The sequence below is a fragment of the Chenopodium album genome, chromosome 20 (assembly GCF_948465745.1).
Source record: "Chenopodium album chromosome 20, dcCheAlbu1.1, whole genome shotgun sequence".
NCBI classification, from domain to species: Eukaryota; Viridiplantae; Streptophyta; class Magnoliopsida; order Caryophyllales; family Amaranthaceae; genus Chenopodium; species Chenopodium album.
Window position 1 is genome coordinate 7,558,521 of NC_137853.1, and position 18,624 is coordinate 7,577,144.

Sequence of the window (18,624 nt, forward strand, 5' to 3'; positions counted from 1 at the left end):
GTAGTAAATCTTGTAATAACAATCTGACAATCCTTTGTATGGGCCTTAGGTGAAACATAAGATAGTGGTTTTTAAAAAATGTACGTATATTTCATAAATATTTCCAAGTAGTGTTTTGAGTTCGAGCCTCTTTTGAATTTTGAAAAAGCTAAAGTCTTATACGTGGTACACTATTGATGAAAATCTTAACAATAAGGCCAATAACGTCACTAAGCAATTAAGTGACAAAATTTAATCATAAAAGACAATAAGTTTTCTTTCCTTTTTTTTTTTTCTTTTTTTTGGTTGTTGTTGTAATTTTATATTCATACGAGGCATAAACCAAAGAAAGGTAACACACCAACAGAAAATTTTTTATATGATAGAACAAGCAAAAAATAAAAAAATAATACCGATGGAGGGACTAAATGTGGTAAAGTCAAGCACTCACGCCTCTAGTATCCTCCTCTAAAATACAACTAAGTTCTACCAAAACATTATTAATAAATTATAATTGAGTCAAGAATAACTCTGCGGTTGGCCAACCAATTCGCCGCTCGGTTTCCTTGTCGAAATACATGAGCAACCTTAATCCTCCATCTTAGATCTTCAAGCCATTTCTGGCAGTAAATAATGTCATGTATGTTCTCTTCATGGTACCACTTGCTTCTTAAGAGCCTCTACACATGCAACATTGTCTAGCTGCACTGCAGTTGCTCAATTGAAGGTTTTGTGCCAATTCCAGCCCCCTGGTTAGAGCCATCACCTCTATGTAATACACCCCATTTCCAATTAGGTGCCACAATGTCTTCAATCATGTAAATAAAAACATAAAATAACTTTACAAATATATCCTTATTATAATCTTATATTAGATCTTATCATAGTTTGACAGTACATCTTTCCAACTGCAGTATAAACAATGACTTAATTCAAGATAGTGGGATCATAATGTTTCATAGCTAACGTATTCATCTTGACTAAAATTTTTGCACCCTTTCCTTATATAATAATATAGCTGATAGCATATGAAAAACAGAACATCAGAGTGAACAATGAATTTAGCAATGAACTACTAAACACATAATGGATGCCCAAAAGAACAAAGGCAAAAGAATAATGCAGTGATGGAAAATTTTACGACTATAAGTTTAATTTAGCCATTGAAATACTAAGATCAATACCCTTGATCTTTAATCTTAGTAAGTCAGTCATCTCTCAATTTTTTCCCCTAAAATTTAATGGTTAGTGTTTTGAATGAGCCTAATATACTGAGCGACAACAATTATACATCAAATGAAAAGATTTCTCTGATCCAAGTTCTTCACCATCTTCAAAATATAAAGCTTGATTGTGTTCTTGTTCAATCTCCGTAACTGATCACTGTCTTTTCATCAAGCTTTCGAGCAACTAGAGGCAGCATTTCGCCTTGCACAGCATCCCACAAAGTAAACTATTGACTGATACAAGAAAATGTGGAAGCAAGAAATGAGAAAAAGAGCAGACATTTCGTTTCTAGTCCTATATGATGATGCATGCATGTTTATGCTCGGAGAACAAAAACTTATGCACACAGGCTAATATTGAGCTATAGAAAAACATATACGAGTATATTCATTAAGTGGATAGTATTTGACTTCTATATCTTACCAAAACAACAAAAAGGATCACGTTGAATATTGCAACCACCCTCCACTCAGTTTTCATGTACTGAGCAACTCCTGCTCTGAAAAAGTACAAGCAAACGCATTATAATCCACAAACAAATAAAGTTAAAATGGAAAGAGATACACAAGTATTTTAAGGTGAATTACACTTACTTGCAGGAATCACAATTGTAGCATTTAATGGTCTTCTTATTCTTGTACAACTTGCAATCTTTGTTAGAACTAGCCGGATGATAGCTCAGATCATAGTATGATGCATTGACAGCGGGATATTCACACCTAACAGATGGATAGAAAACAGGCTTTTAAAACACTAGGCTATAGCAGTGTCACAGACATCCCTCACATCTATTGCAAATGAGTACTTGGTCATTGATGCTTTACAATATACAAAAGCAACAAGAAATAGCCCAACAAACACATGATGAACAATTCCATGTTCCAACTACTGAGTTCAGCTTCCAGCGAGTCCCATGTAATACAAGTCAAAAGATAAAGAAGAAAGCATGTAATTTCAATTTGAAACAATGTTTGATAATTGCTGCCACTGAAAATGGAGAGGGCGAAAATAAAATAATTTGCTTATGATATTATGAGTGCTAATTAGACGTGAGTATTAGAAACTTACTCAGATGGCGGCCTGCAACAACCAGCCTCAATAGGGGTCAATTTTGCTGCTTTATACTTCTTCAAAGTCTGTACTGGATACAAAAAGATTATTGTAAACACAATAGTTATTTGTGCATACCCCATTCCAAAAGACCACATTTATTTTTATATTTGTCAGTGCCAAGAAAAAACCCCTTCTTTCCAAACTCCCTATGATACAAAGTTACATCTTACATTTGGCCCCATTTGGGTTAAAGCTTGATAATTTTGGGTGTTAACTTTTCAAATGATGTATTGATTAACATAATCATCTCAACAAATACGTTCATAGAAAATATGTATATGTTTTACTTGATGTAGTGATCAATATTGTGGAGAATTATAACTAATTTGTTGGCATAAAGGCCCCCATTACAATATAGGTTCCCTTCAGCATAAAAACTAATAATAATCCTGCCAAACTGAGACATGCTAGTATATGGATTTTGGACAATCATTGTTTGTCTATTTTTTATATATATATATATATATATATATATATATATATATATATATATATATATATATAACACAGATTCAAGCTCACTAAAGTTGTATGGTCTATCACAAACCTAAGTCATGTGTCAGTCCGCAAAGATCTACTATATAGTGTGAATTATATAAATTCAAAATCAGAAATCCAAAATGATCAGGAAGCTTCCTAGGAGAACCCAAGTATATAGTACTCCGTACTTGGGATTAGTAGATGTCAACTAGCTTAAGTCTTAGAGGTGTAAGGGGTGTAACAAAGCCCTGGGATCAAATCACTTTGTGGCTCCCTATTCACCGATAAGAAATTAGGATTAGGTTCTCCACTCTTCTAGAAAAACTTACAAGTCTATAACCTATGATTAGACATGGAATGGCATGCCCTGTTTATTGTCATCGTACAGATTTTAGAGAAAGAGGAGATAAATCGAGCAACTACAGTTGACTCTTGATTTTGCATTGAAAGATCAAGAATTTTCGATTATTCAATATGTCAACCCTATTATTTTTATTACATCATCTCAAACATTTGACTGCATAAGCCCAAGGGAATACTATTATCTTCTTACTCTCTTAAATCACCTTCCTCTTAGGGTTTGTTTGTTATGATAACGAGTATTCAATATTTTGAATACTTAAAACAAGTTTTTGGAAACTAGATAGTAGTTTTCCAGTTTTTGGTGTCATGTCTACTAATTTCAGTTCATTGTTTAACTTATATCATACCAATTCAAAATCTGAAATCTGAAAACCGAAAACTAGTATACATGAGTTATTCACACATATCCATAAATCTTGTGCATTGTTATTCTGTGATGAAAAGAGTAAAACTTATACAATTAAAACAGGAATATGGAAAACATACCTTGTACTTCTTGGACAGATTAGCACAGTCCTGAGATTTCACGAGACAAGCCTTCAAATTCTTCCAGTTATGAGTATTATTTAGCTGAAAGAAATTAAATTAGCTATGTATCACAAAAGTTGTCATCCATAATCAGTATCTCTGCCGAAGTTAAAAAGTGCAGATTTCTTACTTCCTTCAGAAACCACGAACTGTAATCGTGCAGTTGATACTCCTTATATCTGATGAGATAAGAATAGGAACAAGAGTCATTGAACAAAAGTAAAATATCAAAGCAAATTAACAGTTTTCAGCACATGTAGGCATGTATCCACAAAATTCCACTTAAATTTGGCATTAGACTGTTGCCACAACAAAATTAAAGGTTAAAAAGTAGAACCTGAGTCTAGATATTACCTTAGTCCAGCCACCTTGTGTCCTGATCCATTATTTGTCACAATAAATCTGATACATAAAGAACAATCATTTGCCTCAGAACTTAATTTTACACGTGAGAAGGAAACTGATAATATACATAATCATCTAGAAACCAACGACATCACTATAGAAAGGAAAGGCACGATAAACAACATTAGGAGTTCGGAAACCAAATGAAGCTCTTCTCAGTAGAAGCTATCAGCTGCATAAATTCCTCACTAAAGAGGAAAGGCACAATAAACAACATTAGGAGTTTGGAAACCAAATAAAGCTCTTCTCAGTAGAAGCTATCAGCTGCATAAATTCCTCACTAAAAATACATAATCTCATTGCCTGACTATCTTATACATCAAAAGTTATCCCATAATCTCATTGCCTACCTCTGAAGTTTTTAACTATAATTTTTTTTTTTTTTAGGAAATTTTTTAACTATAACAGTTGACTTTCCTTCCTGATCTTCTCGTCACGCTAAACATATTTTTTAATTAATACTTTAAAATCCAGAAAGAGAAAAATTAAGTTATTTACTGCAGCCTGGTTATCCATATTAACCTTTTCACCAACCTACCAAGCCAACTACCCATTGACCAAGTGAAGATTCTGAAGAAGACCTAAAGAGTTTGGAATCTAATTGTATAGTTTGGTAGGAACATTTTTTACAATAACAAAAAAAAAAAGAGGTAGAAAGACACAGAGTGAGCCCAAAAAGAAAAAGAAAAAAGGAAAAAAATGGAAGCAACTATAATGAAAATGAGTATAGTTGCATTGCAACATATTAAGGATAAACAATTGAGAACATGAAATAGGAAAGGATTGGTATTGAAAAGTTATATGAATTTTTTGTTGAACAAGTCATCAATATGGTTTTTTTTTTTTTTTTACCAAAGAAACAAACAAATGACTATAAATAATAGTATATGATATATCCATACAAAGACTACTTTTATCACACATAGAAAGGAGCTAAAGTGATAAATCATGATGAACTAGAGAAGGGCACAACTTCCATTTCTGTACATCCAATAAACAAGCGTCCTTATTTTCTTTTTAACCAAAGTGTATTTACCCCGTCCAAAGGAAGTGTCCAACCACAGAAAATAGCCTGTTAGACCATCATATCACAACACTTTGATCAGCATTAATATTTTCATTTCCAGCCATAAACTCTCATTTCTGAGCTTGCTTTAAAGAAGAAACCATTTGTGCGCTAATTTAGACTAATATTCTAACAAAAGAACAAGATTTTCCCACTCGTCTCCTACTTGACTGAAGTTTTACTGAATCCAAACAGTTTTTCTTGTGACATCAAGTGTACATAAAAGGTAAGATATACATAAAAGGTAAGATGACCATCTGGCAAGAGTTCATAACTTCCAAGTATCAATAACCATCTAAATTGAGCTGATCAAGGTAGGTTTTTCAACACAATGTACCGATAATGACAATAGTCCATACATCAACAAAGACTCGAAACAAACAAATTCTCACCACATGAATAACTATAGTGATAACAGTCTAGCACAAAGCTAGCATCAACCCTTATTAATGCCTAACTTAAGCTAATTCAAGAAAAACAGAATTACACTCGGAAGAAAAATACTTACGCCAATACGGTGAAGATCAAAATGGCAATGAGTATCAAGCATAACAGTATCAAGTACTAAAAAAAGAACAAAGGTCAAGGAAACCTCATTACAGCATAAACAATAGAATCAACCCTATTCATTCACTAATAATTCAAGACAAAGGATACAATCCATAATGAGATTGAGTTGTTCTTCCAGGCTCCCACTAACCCAATTAATGATCTGTAAGCCAAAAAGGGATATAAAATTCATCATCAAATATATCCAGATATGCATTTTTTAATAAAAATAAATAAAAAAAATAAAAATCAAGAAATTAACAAGGGTTTACACTACAAGTATGATAGCACCAAGGCCTAGAACAGGAAAAGTGAGAGATTTTCTGCAACCATCAGTATGACTGCTCATCCATATTCCAAATCCAATTACTCCCAATGCTATAAGCTGCATCACATCACATAACCACAATTTAAGCAAACCCCATTTCACAAATTAGCATTGAATTTATAACACCCAAAAGGCCAAATTTAGCAGAGATTTCAAAATTAACCAGATTCAAAACAAACCCATTTCCCAAAAATAGAAACCCATATCAAATAATCAACATTAAAAACACCCCAAAACAAAAAATTCAACATATGAAACACATACAGAAATACTCCCTAGTCCCTACTCGGTCCGGCTTAATTAATGCGTTACTAGTTTAAATTACACTATCAACGTGACGACTAATTCAGGCCGTGGCGAGTAAATAAAATAAAGAGTAGAGTGTGTTACCGTGGTGAGAAAGTTGATCCATTTAATGACAAAGGTGCTAGTTCCTGCACCTTCAGAACCCATCTTCTCTGAAACAGAAGAGAGAGAAAATGGAAAGAAGCCGTTGAGTTAATTAAATTAAGTTGAATAGAAAAGATTAGAATAGAATATGAGATGGGTCCAAAATTTCGACTTGTTTTCTTGTTGATTGATGGCGCTTGCATTGTACTGCAAGTAGAAGTTTGTAACTTGGAACTTAGAAGGAACAACAAAGGGGCATGTTAAGGAATTTGAAAGTATTATTAGGGGTATTTTAGTCATTATAGTGATAGCGGGAATATAGGTACATCTAGAATCTAGATGTGTTTTTGTTACGAGTATGCACTATGGAACAAGATACTGACTTAATGAGGGTAAGTCCAATTTTTTAATGTCTTGACTTAGAACCTTTTATCTCCGGCTTATTTTCATCTTCAATTCAATTTATTTCTGTTCAGTTTTTAATTTCCTTCTCTCATAAAATATTCATTTCAATCAATCAGAACAAGCTCTTAAATGTTGATTTTTTTTTTTTTAATGAATGGAGTCTTTTATTTGATCTAATGTTTATAATTTTCATCAGTTTCATGTGAGATGAAATGTAAAAACATTGCCTATTATTTATTTTTTTTCAAAGTGTATTTTTGTATATTCTTATTTTTACTTATTGATAATAAAGGATAATAATTAATAAATGAGCTTAAAAATCAAACTGTGCAACTAAAAGAAAGTAAGAGATTGTTATATACACCCACGTGCACCGTACACCGTACACCTATGAGTATTTGTTCTCATTTTAATGATTTTTTTTAATTTAAACATCAAATGAAGAGCAAAAACTAACCTTGCATTAGTTAGATATACGGTGTAACCAGGTGTATATAACAAATTCTAAAAGAAAGCGAATCTCATGTAAAAAACAAAAAGAAAAAGAGTATCAAAAAAGCATCAGTGGAACAAAATTATTTTTAAAAAAATACTTTACAATATAAAGAATCAAAATCAACTAATTTAACCAATCTAGAGCTTAAAAAAAAAAATTTAGGATAATGTTATTACGAGTAACTAAGGCCCTGTTTGATTCACCTTAATTTTGCTGAACTGAAATTATTTTTACTGAACTGAACTTATTTTTACTAAACTGAACTTAATTTTACTGAACTGAAATTATTTTTACTGAAATTAAATTATTTTTACTGAACTGAAATTATTTTTACTGAACTAAAATTAATTTTACTGAACTGAACTAATTTTTACTGAACTGAAATTATTTTTACTTAATATTATTTTTTTAAGGTGAAAAGAATAGGGCCTAATTTCCAAGCAACAAGAACTCAAGGTCAAAAGCTGTCCAAAAAAAAATCAGGGTCAAAAAATCAAGAAGACTTGCTTAAATTTCGGTGCAAATTTCGAAAATTGACAAAACAATAAAAACTAATTTAACCAATCTAGAGCTGAAAAAAAAAAGGCAGTGCAGTCAACATGACCATAAAGTCCCTCGATACCCCCTCAAAAAAAAAAAAAGTCCCTCGATACAAGAACGAATAGGAACGGTGATCAACCCCTTTGATATTCTGTTTTTCAAATTAAAGATTAAAAGGAAGAAACAAGCACCAGGCAAAAGTCAAATATTTAAATCAATAATCCAAACAAGGAAAAAAATTGAAGCAAGAACTTGTTATACTCCTAAATTCAGAGGTAAATAGTGACAAATTAAGCACAAACATGGATTCGATCTTTAATAATTTTACTTTTTTGAGGTAAATATAAATACTATAAAAAGGAAATTATTATACATATCTCTTAGGGCTGTATATAAGCATTAAAAACGCACTAGAAAATTGTGTAAAGTTAAGAAATCATAAAAATATAAACATTCATTACACTAATTTACGCGTGTTTTTGTCATGAATTCTTAATTTTCAAGAGTGTATTAAATGCTTATATATAGTCCTTAGGGCTACATATAACATTACCCATATAAAAATTACTCTATTGAAACTTTAACTCACTATTTTTTTGTTAAATGTTTGCGGACAAAGCATTTGAAAGTAATACAGAGTAGAATGGAATTGTTACATGATAAGATTTAAATTTTTAATCAATGGAGAAAGTTGGAGGGAATTGCTTGATCTTGCTCATTTTAAAGTTTATCGCTACTAGCATCTTCAAAGGATGAAGAATAGTAGCAAATTAAATCGGAGAAGATTTACATACGTAGTATATACAACAAGTTAGTAGCAATTGGGATGTAAATAATTGAACAATTTTCCTAAAAATTGCTTAATTGTAAATTAATTATTTTCTATTTATGATTTAAAAACTTATTCTCACGCTATTGTCCACATAAGATTAGTAAAAGCTTTTTTTTTTTTTTTTTTTTTAAGTTTAGGTTCAGCAAATTATAGAACTGCTAACGGTTATAGCGGTTCTATACTTACAAAACCGCAATCGATGTTTGTGCCACTTATTAATTAAGATGTTGTACCTTATCACACAAGTCTCACAACTAACAAATCTCAAATGAGATTATTTTAGGAATTTCTATTAGAGCTGATAGATTTTTCATATAAAAAAAACATACAAAAATCATGTTACATAGAATTATTTTAGGAATTAATTTAAGAGATGATAGATTGTTAGGGTACTCCAGTTACATGCACGTACGTGAACCTTCCGCTTCGTATATTAGGAAAGTCTTGGGTAACAAAGAACTGATAGATTTTTTTGTTTTTTGGTAAGTAACTATTAAATTATATGATAGAATTAGTTCATATCATAAAACTTTACTTAATTAGATTAAACTAGAATAATTTTAAGAGTTGCCACCGCCCTAGATTGTATTACCGACCCAAAAGCTATATAATACATGTACCTACATTTTATTTCACATAGCTTCATAGCATAAGATCTTTTATATTTGTAACAATTATCCTTATTATTGCATTGCAACCATAATTTTCGAGAGACACTATTTTAATTTCCATCATATTATGGAAGTTCATCCTACCCTCTTTCAATCTTCTCAACAATTTTCTAGCATGGAAGCTAATCGTGATTACACTTCGGAAGTCGTAGAGCTAGCAAGAATAACGGTAGACATCTTAAGAAAATTAACCAATTGGGGCGAATACTCCAAGTACCATGGCTTGGATTCCAAGGAAGGGGACGAACTCATGAACACCCTAGCCAAGACCAAAGGCCGCCTAGCCGAGGTGGCTAAGAGAAGGGCGGAAGCTAGTGGCCGTGATTTCAACACGGTGTTCGATGAGACATACCTCGAGTTTATGCACAACGAGGCCAAGATAATGGTGAAAGAGTTGCCGGTGGATCCACGTGAAACGGCGATGAAAGACACGGTGGTTTTGGAAGAAAATGGAGAAGTTTGTGGTGTTTGTCAAGAGGAATTTGAAGTTGGAGAAACGGTTTCGGGAACTACGTGCATGCATAAGTTTCATGGGAGTTGCTTGTGGAGGTGGTTGTCCGATCATGAGACTTGTCCCTTGTGTAGGTTTATTATTTTGCCATAGAATTATTAATTCAAGTTTAATTTGGTAAATTGATTTTGATCGATTATTGTTGAATTATTGATGTTGCAAAGTTGCAAATCCAATGTAATAAGATTTTATTTTGTAATTTGTTAGAGAGTAGTAGTTATTACAAGAATAGTAACAAAGTTAGATAGATATTGACCATATTGTATGTATGTAATACCCTAATGCTTCTTGAATCTTGATTTAATAAAGAGGTTTATTTTGATATATCTTTAGTAACCAAATATTAGGGTTCCTTTATTTCTTTTTATTTTAAGAACAAAGACGTTCCTTAGTGTCTAAATGAGGAGGCTTGAGATATGTCACAAAATTAATACTTTTTAATTAAAAAAATAATATGGAGTACAAAATTAAGGAGACTTGAGAAGCAAACAATACAAAACTCGAGGGCAAGATTTTTCCTCAATAATTAGGAAAAAAATTAAAAATAAATAAATAAATAAAAAAAAAAGAAAGAAAAGAAAAATTAAGGGGCTAGCCGGCTAGGTGTGGGAATAATGGAAGAGGGGTGGCCGGGAATAATGGAGGGCAAAGGGGTTGGTTTTGGGTATATGGGTTATGACTAAGTAAATCTTTGGGGGGCAGATTAGTAATTTAGGATATTAGGGTACAAATTAGCCCAAAACCATAAATGGTTCGCCATTTAATGAAATAAGGACGATGTATAGATAAACTGATAGAGTTAATCAAATGTGAAGTGTTCGCCATTTAATGAAATAAGGACGATGTATAGATAAACTGATAGAGTTAATCAAATGTGAAGTGTCACTAAAAATTATGGTCAAAAAAATTTTGCTTTTAAACAATATTCTACGCAGTAGAATTACATACATGCAAAAGTTTCATGGGTTTTGCTTGTGTATGTAGAGTAGCTATTTTGCCAAGTGAAGGTTGAGAACAATGACAAGGAAAAGAGTAGTGAAAAAAAAAACAAAAAAAAAAAAAAAAATCCCTATATAAAAGACGCTCTTTATTTACATTACCGAATATAATTTCAATGGATGATAATTTCTGTTGATTGGTATTGTCCGTATAGTTGGCACAGCCTTACAGGTAATATAAGATCCTATATTCCTTTACCAAATATCCCAATATAAAAACCAAAATATCCCAATCCCAACTAAGAAATTACATTTACCAAATAAACAAAAAGGTTAAGGAGAATGTACAAAATTGGAGGTAGAGGTCGATCAAATTCATAGCTCAACTCTGTTTGTGCAATTGAGAATCGCCGATTTCATCTCTTCTTTATCCAGTGACGCTTGAACCATTAACTACAAAAAGCAGGGAGAGAGAATTAACAGGGTTTGCTATCAATGAATCAACAAAGAACACAAATTTATCAAAAATCAGATAATTGATATTAGTTAGGGAAAATCTTAGAATGACAATCATTGTATTATAAGAAGCTAAGGTGCATAAGATATAAGCTGCTCAATGCATTGATCATCATCAAGAAGATTACTACTCCGTAGAACTTTAATATGAAATAGAATATTGCAACTTCCTCCGTTTCGTAATAATTGCAACACTTCCTTATTTGACCCACTACTATTTCTCTCCTACCAATCCCACTAACAATACTTTATAGTATTATAAAATACTCCCTTAAATCCTATCCTATTTTCCTAAAACTTTGTGAACTCGCTACTATTGTGATTATTACGAAATGGAAGTAGTAGTAGATTACTGAACAGCAAAAGCCCTGGATTGCCGAATGATGATGATACTGGTGCGTTTTCCGCATAATATTCAAAGGACAGAATACGATGAAACCAGAGCAGTCCCTCTCCATCTTTGATCAGGAATGATACAAAAAATTGGAGCAACTTTCGAAAATTGACATAGTTTTCAGAAACTAACGATAAATGAGGCAACCCTTAAAAAGTGTTTACATGCCAAGCAATGAGCCAAAATCACCTGTATGAGGCATATTTCAGTGGACCAAACAGGAAATTAACAACTATTTTATCCCAGCATAAAAGGATGCCACACCCAGGGAGCAACAAGATAACGAGAGAGTCTGAATTTAGGAGAAACACTACAAAGCAACAAGTTTGAACATTACCTCCTGTACTTTGTTTCCAGATCGAGCTAAAAGCTTGTACTCGTTTTCGAACATAGATGCCATATAAACCTGAAAAGAAGAGTTAGGTGGAGATATAAGACCACGAGAGTGATTAATAGCAAAAGCTTAGTCAAGAGGAAAAAATTGTGGACTTAGATAAATTGTCCCCTTTTTTGAAGGGCTTGATAAATATATAAATAGTTTGTCCCAGGGATTTCGAAGATTTTAAGAGCACAAACATTGGAGCATTTGCTTATTCTGACAGTGCACAAGAATAATCTTCCTATGAATGGACATGACATTTTATACTACTTGATGACATTTGATATGTTTACCTCTTCTGAGAGTGCACAAGAATATTTTTTACAATGAATGATTAATCCACAAACAGCAATCTATGTATTGATGACATTTAATTCCCCACACAAAAAAGATGCAATGAAGTAATAAACAAAGGAAATAAATATGTAGCAGCACTCTGTTTAATGTAAACTACATAAGTCCTCAAGGCCCTAACACTATCATGGAAATTAGCGGCGCATATGGCTCAAGGACCTTCACCCTAAGATCTCATTTTAAGCGACTATTGGCAAACGATCACATATTTAATTCATAGAAATGTAATTTATGTGAAAGATACCTATTACAATTGAGATAAATATTGACACCTCATTGAGCTCACCTGAAATGTGGGTGCCAAACCAGGACTCAAGAAATACCGGCCCTTAGTGACTTTCTGAACACCATCAATTGCTTGCAGTTCTTTAAAAAGTAGATCCACCTCAGCCCACTGGTTAATAAATTCAAGAAAATAATGTTAAGTTCAACCATGACCAAACTATATGCCTATAAACACTTAAATCAATAATTCAATAAAATGCAATAATCAGCTTCATTATCATGCCACAAAATATGCATATTACTTCCATCTTTATTATACAAGGGTTTAAGGATTTATGTTGATGACAAAATTATTTCCCTAAGCAACTGCAATTTATGAAATTAACTTAGCCAAGATTAGTAAGTTACAAATTCTGCTAATGACTTATGACTTCCTTCTCTACATAGAATTTTAACTAGACAATAAGCTCAAAAAAAATATAAACACTTTTCAGTATATACTACAGGACTAGTCCAATAACCAGGTTTCTGAGACAAGTACTGAATTAGCATTTTTTGACATATGGATAAGACTAAGGATTCCCGAGAAGCTAAGGATATGGAGATATATGCAATATGGAAATTAAGGTAAAACATTAAGGCACAAACCTCTGAGTCAATTTCTGCAGCATTTGATCCCCCACTGCAGCCGTTGTTTCCAACAATGCATTCTAATGCCTCATTTAATGGATCCGGCTGCCTCAAGAAAATACAAGATAAGATCTGAGCAACAAGTAATTAGCCTAAAACAGAATAGCAACTAGTGAGCATGCTTACTGTTATCTCCTTTAGAGACAAGAAAATGCGCTCGAGTTGAAAATCTAACTGAAAAACTTTAGCCTCCACAATCTGCAAGCAAAAGCAGCCTCTTCAGACCTCAAAAAAAAAAAAAAAAAAAAAAAAAACCAAGTTGACTACTAGCTATGCAAAATGCTAAAATAGCTGTTTATCGAGATTGTAGAAATAGCTGTTTATCGAGATTGTAGAATACTAGAATCTCTACAGGTTGAAACATGAGTTTTCAAGATCCAGATTACATGGCATGCCTTATATAAATTAACATGCATTGTTAATGATAAAAGGCAAGCCTCCTTACCTGGCCAATCTTAAGGTATGATGCAGGGTCTAGTGTGCCATCCCATGTTACTTCCGTCTGATGTATTAAAGCAGGTACTCCTTCAACCTACAAAAGCTCATCTCATTACCGGAACATTGATTTAATGATTCCTCAGAATATCTATCTACACAAAATAAGTTATTCCATACCTCAACAAAGATACCAAAATAAGTTATCTTCTTTATGCAGCATTTCACAACATCTCCTACGCTAAGCTTTGCCTGCAGTCAGAATGTACAGTAAATACATTAAAATTTAGTTTTAAAAGAAAAAGGTGACAATGAATCATGAATCATTTTATTACAAAAATTATGTAAAAAGCTTATAGCTTTTTCTAGGACCATATGCTCAAATCATCTCTATTTTGCAACAAAAATTCCTGTAAATAGACTGCTACCCTCTATTAAGAAAAATTAATATCCTGTCTTATTACAAAAAATTGTACTTCTTGCCATGGAGGTGAGAAGATTTGAACATTTATGCAGCCTTATTTCAAGCAAGAAGAGATTGTTTCCCAAAAGACGCACTCAGAAAAATACAAATTAATTGTTGTAAAAAGAATAAAGGTAGTAACAAAAGGGTAACAGTAGGTGTTATCAGCCAAAAAATAAAAGCAATATACCACATGAAGTCTTAGCAGAGAGTAATCAACAGATTCAACGCAGTCCAGCATATCAACTGTGTAATTATTTAACAAACTGCTATACCATGCCGTCTAAACATTACTTGCTCCCAAGGCCAACAAAGGCTCTTGGGAGGTCACCTGATCAAGTAATACTAGCCAAGCATATCAAACTTCAGAGTTTTCATTAAAGCAATCACAGTTGCTTTCTTGTCCTGCAGAGTCTGACAAAATTTCACACAGATGTTGGAAACTTAGTTCATCTTTTCATGTTTCATCCAGTAAGAGAGCCAACTAAAGGTATACTTGGATTAAGGGTAATACATTAAAGGGAATATGTTAGTATGAAGGGAAAGGAAGAAAGATAGAAATTATTACCCTGATATTGGGTATAGCACTTACCCAGCTCCAACCTAGGATAGCTATTACAAAGGAAGGTGATGGTTTCCCCCTCTCTCCTTTCTTGTTGCAGTTTTATTACTTCATCTTCCTTACAAACAACCTCTTCTCACCTTTAGTTTTGTCTTTGAGTTTTACTACACCATAAACGCATAATTTTCAATCTAAGCATGCCCTTAGAGAAGCATAGGATCCTCTATCACAGATGAAAGACCTAATAGAGTTTATAAGGTAGCTAATTATTCAATGTAACCCATCTTCATTAATTGAGCTGGTCTCTTTAATGACGTTATGCAGACAGCCTATAGCTCGAAAAGTTGAAAGTATGATGTCTTCTGGGCTACATGAAGGCACATAAGCTGTCAAAGAATATTATGAATAGTTTGCACTTCACTTTACAAGTATAACTAGTCAACTACTTCATGGCTAGAGTCACTCTTGCTATTATGTCATCTCCACAACAGCTGGGTTATCCTAGGCTCCTAGCTAATTTGCCAATGATCCTCTTACCTTATCAGAAAACCCTTTCCCCCACCCCCACCCTACAAGTACACCAAAAATACAGTCTGTAATATGACATTCTATGACCTTATTCAGAACATAACAGCACACAGTATCTCTAGCTGATAAATTCATCCCATTTAACTTTTTAAAATACCACAATATGCAATAATCTGCAACACCACAACAGGTGAAGATGATGAATCCATAAATCAATTTAACTGCTGGGGGAGGGGGGGGGGGTGTTATGCACTAAGTCAAAAGGTTAAGGTAGTAACATAAGATAAATGCAATCATGGATCTTCTTATTATATAAAATTAGCTTGCATTTATATCACACGTAAGGAAAGCCCATATATGCGGTAGCCTAATGGAACTTCCCTAATCACAGTTTGAATCAATATCTAGGTCACTGATGTCAAAACGTAGTTTTTAAACACATGAACATTTGATCTGCTGTAAAGAAAATAAGGCTGCATTAACAAAATGAAAGAGCCAAATGCATATACAAGGAAGATGGAAAAGCTCACTACCATGAGGCTTCTTTTTTTCTCAACTGTTTCTTCCTTTTCCTTTGGCCTCATAGAAAATATAAGCTTCCTGGACTTCCTATCAGCCAACATGACATTGACTCTGATATGCTGCAAAGATGCAATACATAGTAAATACTAGATTTTCATGAATCTAAGCATATGCACAGCAAAATGCTGAGTTCATGGTAATTGGATCAAACCTGACCAATATATGATGATAAATAGTGGATCTTCTCTTGGTCATATATTTTCAAAAGATCTTCCAGTTCCATATCAGCAGTAATTTCAAGTTTTTCTTTCTCTTTATGGCTGGCTTCTAGAACTGGTGAGGACTCAAGAGAACTGCTCTTTTTAAAAGCATCATCATTTCCTATAATGCCTAAATGTTGTCTGTACTTGGATGGATCTAGACCATTTCTTCTCAACCATGACTCAAAAGCTAAGAACTTCCACTTTGCTGCAAGGTTTCGGTATGGCAAAAATCCTATTAACGACCCATATGATACCTGAAAGAGGAGTCAATACATGTAAGATAGAAACAAATACAGAAAACAAGGAAGAACGAATTTGTAAGCTTCAGTCAAATCCATACCACAAATCCTCTTGGACTGCAATTAATTAATTCCACATCCACCTTATCTCCAAGATTATAATGATGCTCCAATTGTGTCCAAGCAGTCTCTTCAGTTGCCTACAAGAGCATAGAGGATCAGATCTACCCCCATTAATGGTGGTTAATTATAACCAGTGGAACATAAGAGATCTAACCTTCAGAGGCTGTGGCTGAGACAATTCTTCCCGGACACCTTTACCATCGAACCTTTCAGGATATTCATGAACCGTACTCTCTTGAATTGGGTAGGATGAAGTTTCTTTTACAGATTGGTCTAATCTATTATTTAAAACCTTATTAGCATATTAAACTAGCTAAGGTTAAGAAACATGTTGAAAGTAACCGGAATTTTATACCTTTTTGGTTTTCCCCGGAGAGCAGAATCAACAAAGAACTGAGAGGCAGTCTCTGTCACACCTGAAGATTTACTCACCCCGTCTCCATTCCCTGAATTCCCAGCATCAGTCTGTTCAAGGTTCTGCATTCCTTGAAAATAAATACTTACAAGCTTTAATAGCTTGTCTTCTGCAAATACCTTCAGCCTAGAATAGAATGCAAAATCAAAGGAAATGCATTATGTACCTGTCGGGGAGATTTCTCCTGGTCCATCTTGCTTTGAAATCAATTCACCTCCAAATTCTAGAAACGTTTCAGTATAATCCTCTAGCATGTCATCCATTCCATTAGGCATAGAATTGCTTCCAATCCCTTCAGTACCCTGAGGCACCATGGCTTGGGGTTTCTCCAACAGCATTTCTTCACCAAATCTAGTCAAGCTTTGACCGTCATCATCTATATTAGACTCAAATTTGTTTGCTGGTTTGTTCAGCAGTCCACCATACACTGATCCATCTCTTGAACCGTTTTCATTTATACCACCATCCTCATTCGCCTCACTCATGTTAGGCTTCTTTAACAGTGTCATCCCACTAAAACTCTCCCTCACTGGTTCTGTCCTCATCGACAATGTCAAATTCGGCTTAATCTTCAACCTCGATGAATTAAACATTTCATCATCTTCCTCATTATACACGCTTGGTTTTCGTAATATAACATTCGGAACATTAGACTTACTAACACTACTGGTCGTATTTCTAATCGACCCACTTGGTCTCTTTACCTCAGGTAAATTAGAATTATCCTCACTAATCATCTTATTTCTAATGGACTCACTAGGCCTCTTTATCTCAGGCAAGTTAGAATTATCCTCACCACCCCCTACAACAATTCCTTTCTTTGGTACCGGTTTCACCAAATTCAAGCCATTCGAAACTTTTTTCGACCCAAGCTTCTCCGGTACATCAAATGGAACCTCCTTCACTTCCACTATTTTCCCCTTGTTTCTGTAAAAATCCTTCTCAATTTCGACATAAGATGCATCCGGGTTTAATTTTCTTCCCTTTATCTAAATCACCAACCACATAACACAAAAAATCAAGCAACTTAACCATCAGAAAACCCATATCAATACAAATTTACTCTAACTAAACATTTCAATCATAATTCATAACATATCAGCAAACCCATAATCATGCCCATGCAACAAATTCAATAAACAATAAAAACACATAAATTACAGCAAAAACATGAAGCAAAACTCAATAATTATGAACTTCATAGAAAAATTGCAGAAAAGGGAGTGTAGATAAGGTTGAGAATTGACCTTAGCTAAAGTAAGTTTAGGGTCTTCTCCCAACATTTTTCCAAATTTAAGCTCCATTAAGTCCCATTGATTGAGCTTATTATCATCAATACGGTCATTTTTAGAGGCACAAACTGAGAATTTCTTAGGGTTAGTAAGAGTGAAGGATACCCTTTTAGTAGAGGGTAGAAGAGGAGAGAGAAAGGGGCGAGAAAACGATGGAGTTGGCGTTGAAGAGAGAGAAAGTTTTTCCATCTTTGAGATAAATTTAGATAGTGTTGAAGAAGAAGGTGTTGCAGAAGAAGAAGAACATTTGAAAAATTGTTAAGCCCAGAAAATTGCAGGGAAATAAAAGGAACGGCTAGAGAAGGGAGGGAGTATGTTTATCCGCCAATTTGGAGACGTGGCGCCTTATGATTTGCACTTCTTAGAATAAGATCTTTTTCTACAATCTTGGAGTTTCATGGCA

The 18,624-nt window shown here is 33.6% G+C and overlaps 2 protein-coding genes across 3 annotated transcripts; both read right to left on the reverse strand.

The window, feature by feature from the left end:
• Nucleotides 1–1,057: 1,057 nt before the first annotated feature.
• On the reverse strand, nucleotides 1,058–6,633 carry LOC145598007 (tetraspanin-10-like). The gene is made up of 11 exons (XM_081654294.1): nucleotides 6,429–6,633; nucleotides 5,983–6,095; nucleotides 5,819–5,873; nucleotides 5,670–5,725; nucleotides 4,045–4,092; nucleotides 3,821–3,869; nucleotides 3,649–3,732; nucleotides 2,275–2,342; nucleotides 1,800–1,925; nucleotides 1,630–1,705; nucleotides 1,058–1,439 (listed from the first exon to the last, which is right to left on the reverse strand). The coding sequence occupies exons 1-11, from the start codon at nucleotides 6,489–6,491 to the stop codon at nucleotides 1,374–1,376; spliced, it is 804 nt and encodes a 267-aa protein (XP_081510420.1). The 5' UTR covers nucleotides 6,492–6,633; the 3' UTR covers nucleotides 1,058–1,373.
• Nucleotides 6,634–10,955: 4,322 nt separating this feature from the next.
• LOC145597619 (uncharacterized) lies at nucleotides 10,956–18,518 on the reverse strand. Of its 2 annotated transcripts, XM_081653829.1 has the most exons (14): nucleotides 18,177–18,518; nucleotides 17,096–17,918; nucleotides 16,870–16,999; nucleotides 16,669–16,792; nucleotides 16,493–16,591; nucleotides 16,101–16,406; nucleotides 15,901–16,008; nucleotides 13,995–14,066; nucleotides 13,825–13,911; nucleotides 13,506–13,577; nucleotides 13,338–13,424; nucleotides 12,751–12,858; nucleotides 12,069–12,137; nucleotides 10,956–11,274 (listed from the first exon to the last, which is right to left on the reverse strand). In XM_081653829.1, the coding sequence occupies exons 1-14, from the start codon at nucleotides 18,408–18,410 to the stop codon at nucleotides 11,197–11,199; spliced, it is 2,397 nt and encodes a 798-aa protein (XP_081509955.1). In that variant the 5' UTR covers nucleotides 18,411–18,518; the 3' UTR covers nucleotides 10,956–11,196. The 2 variants fall into 2 exon arrangements, 1 of the variants encoding a protein (XP_081509955.1); XR_014103378.1 differs by lacking the exons at nucleotides 10,956–11,274; nucleotides 12,069–12,137 and having other exon boundaries at nucleotides 13,338–13,428.
• Between the last annotated feature and the right edge of the window lie 106 nt (nucleotides 18,519–18,624).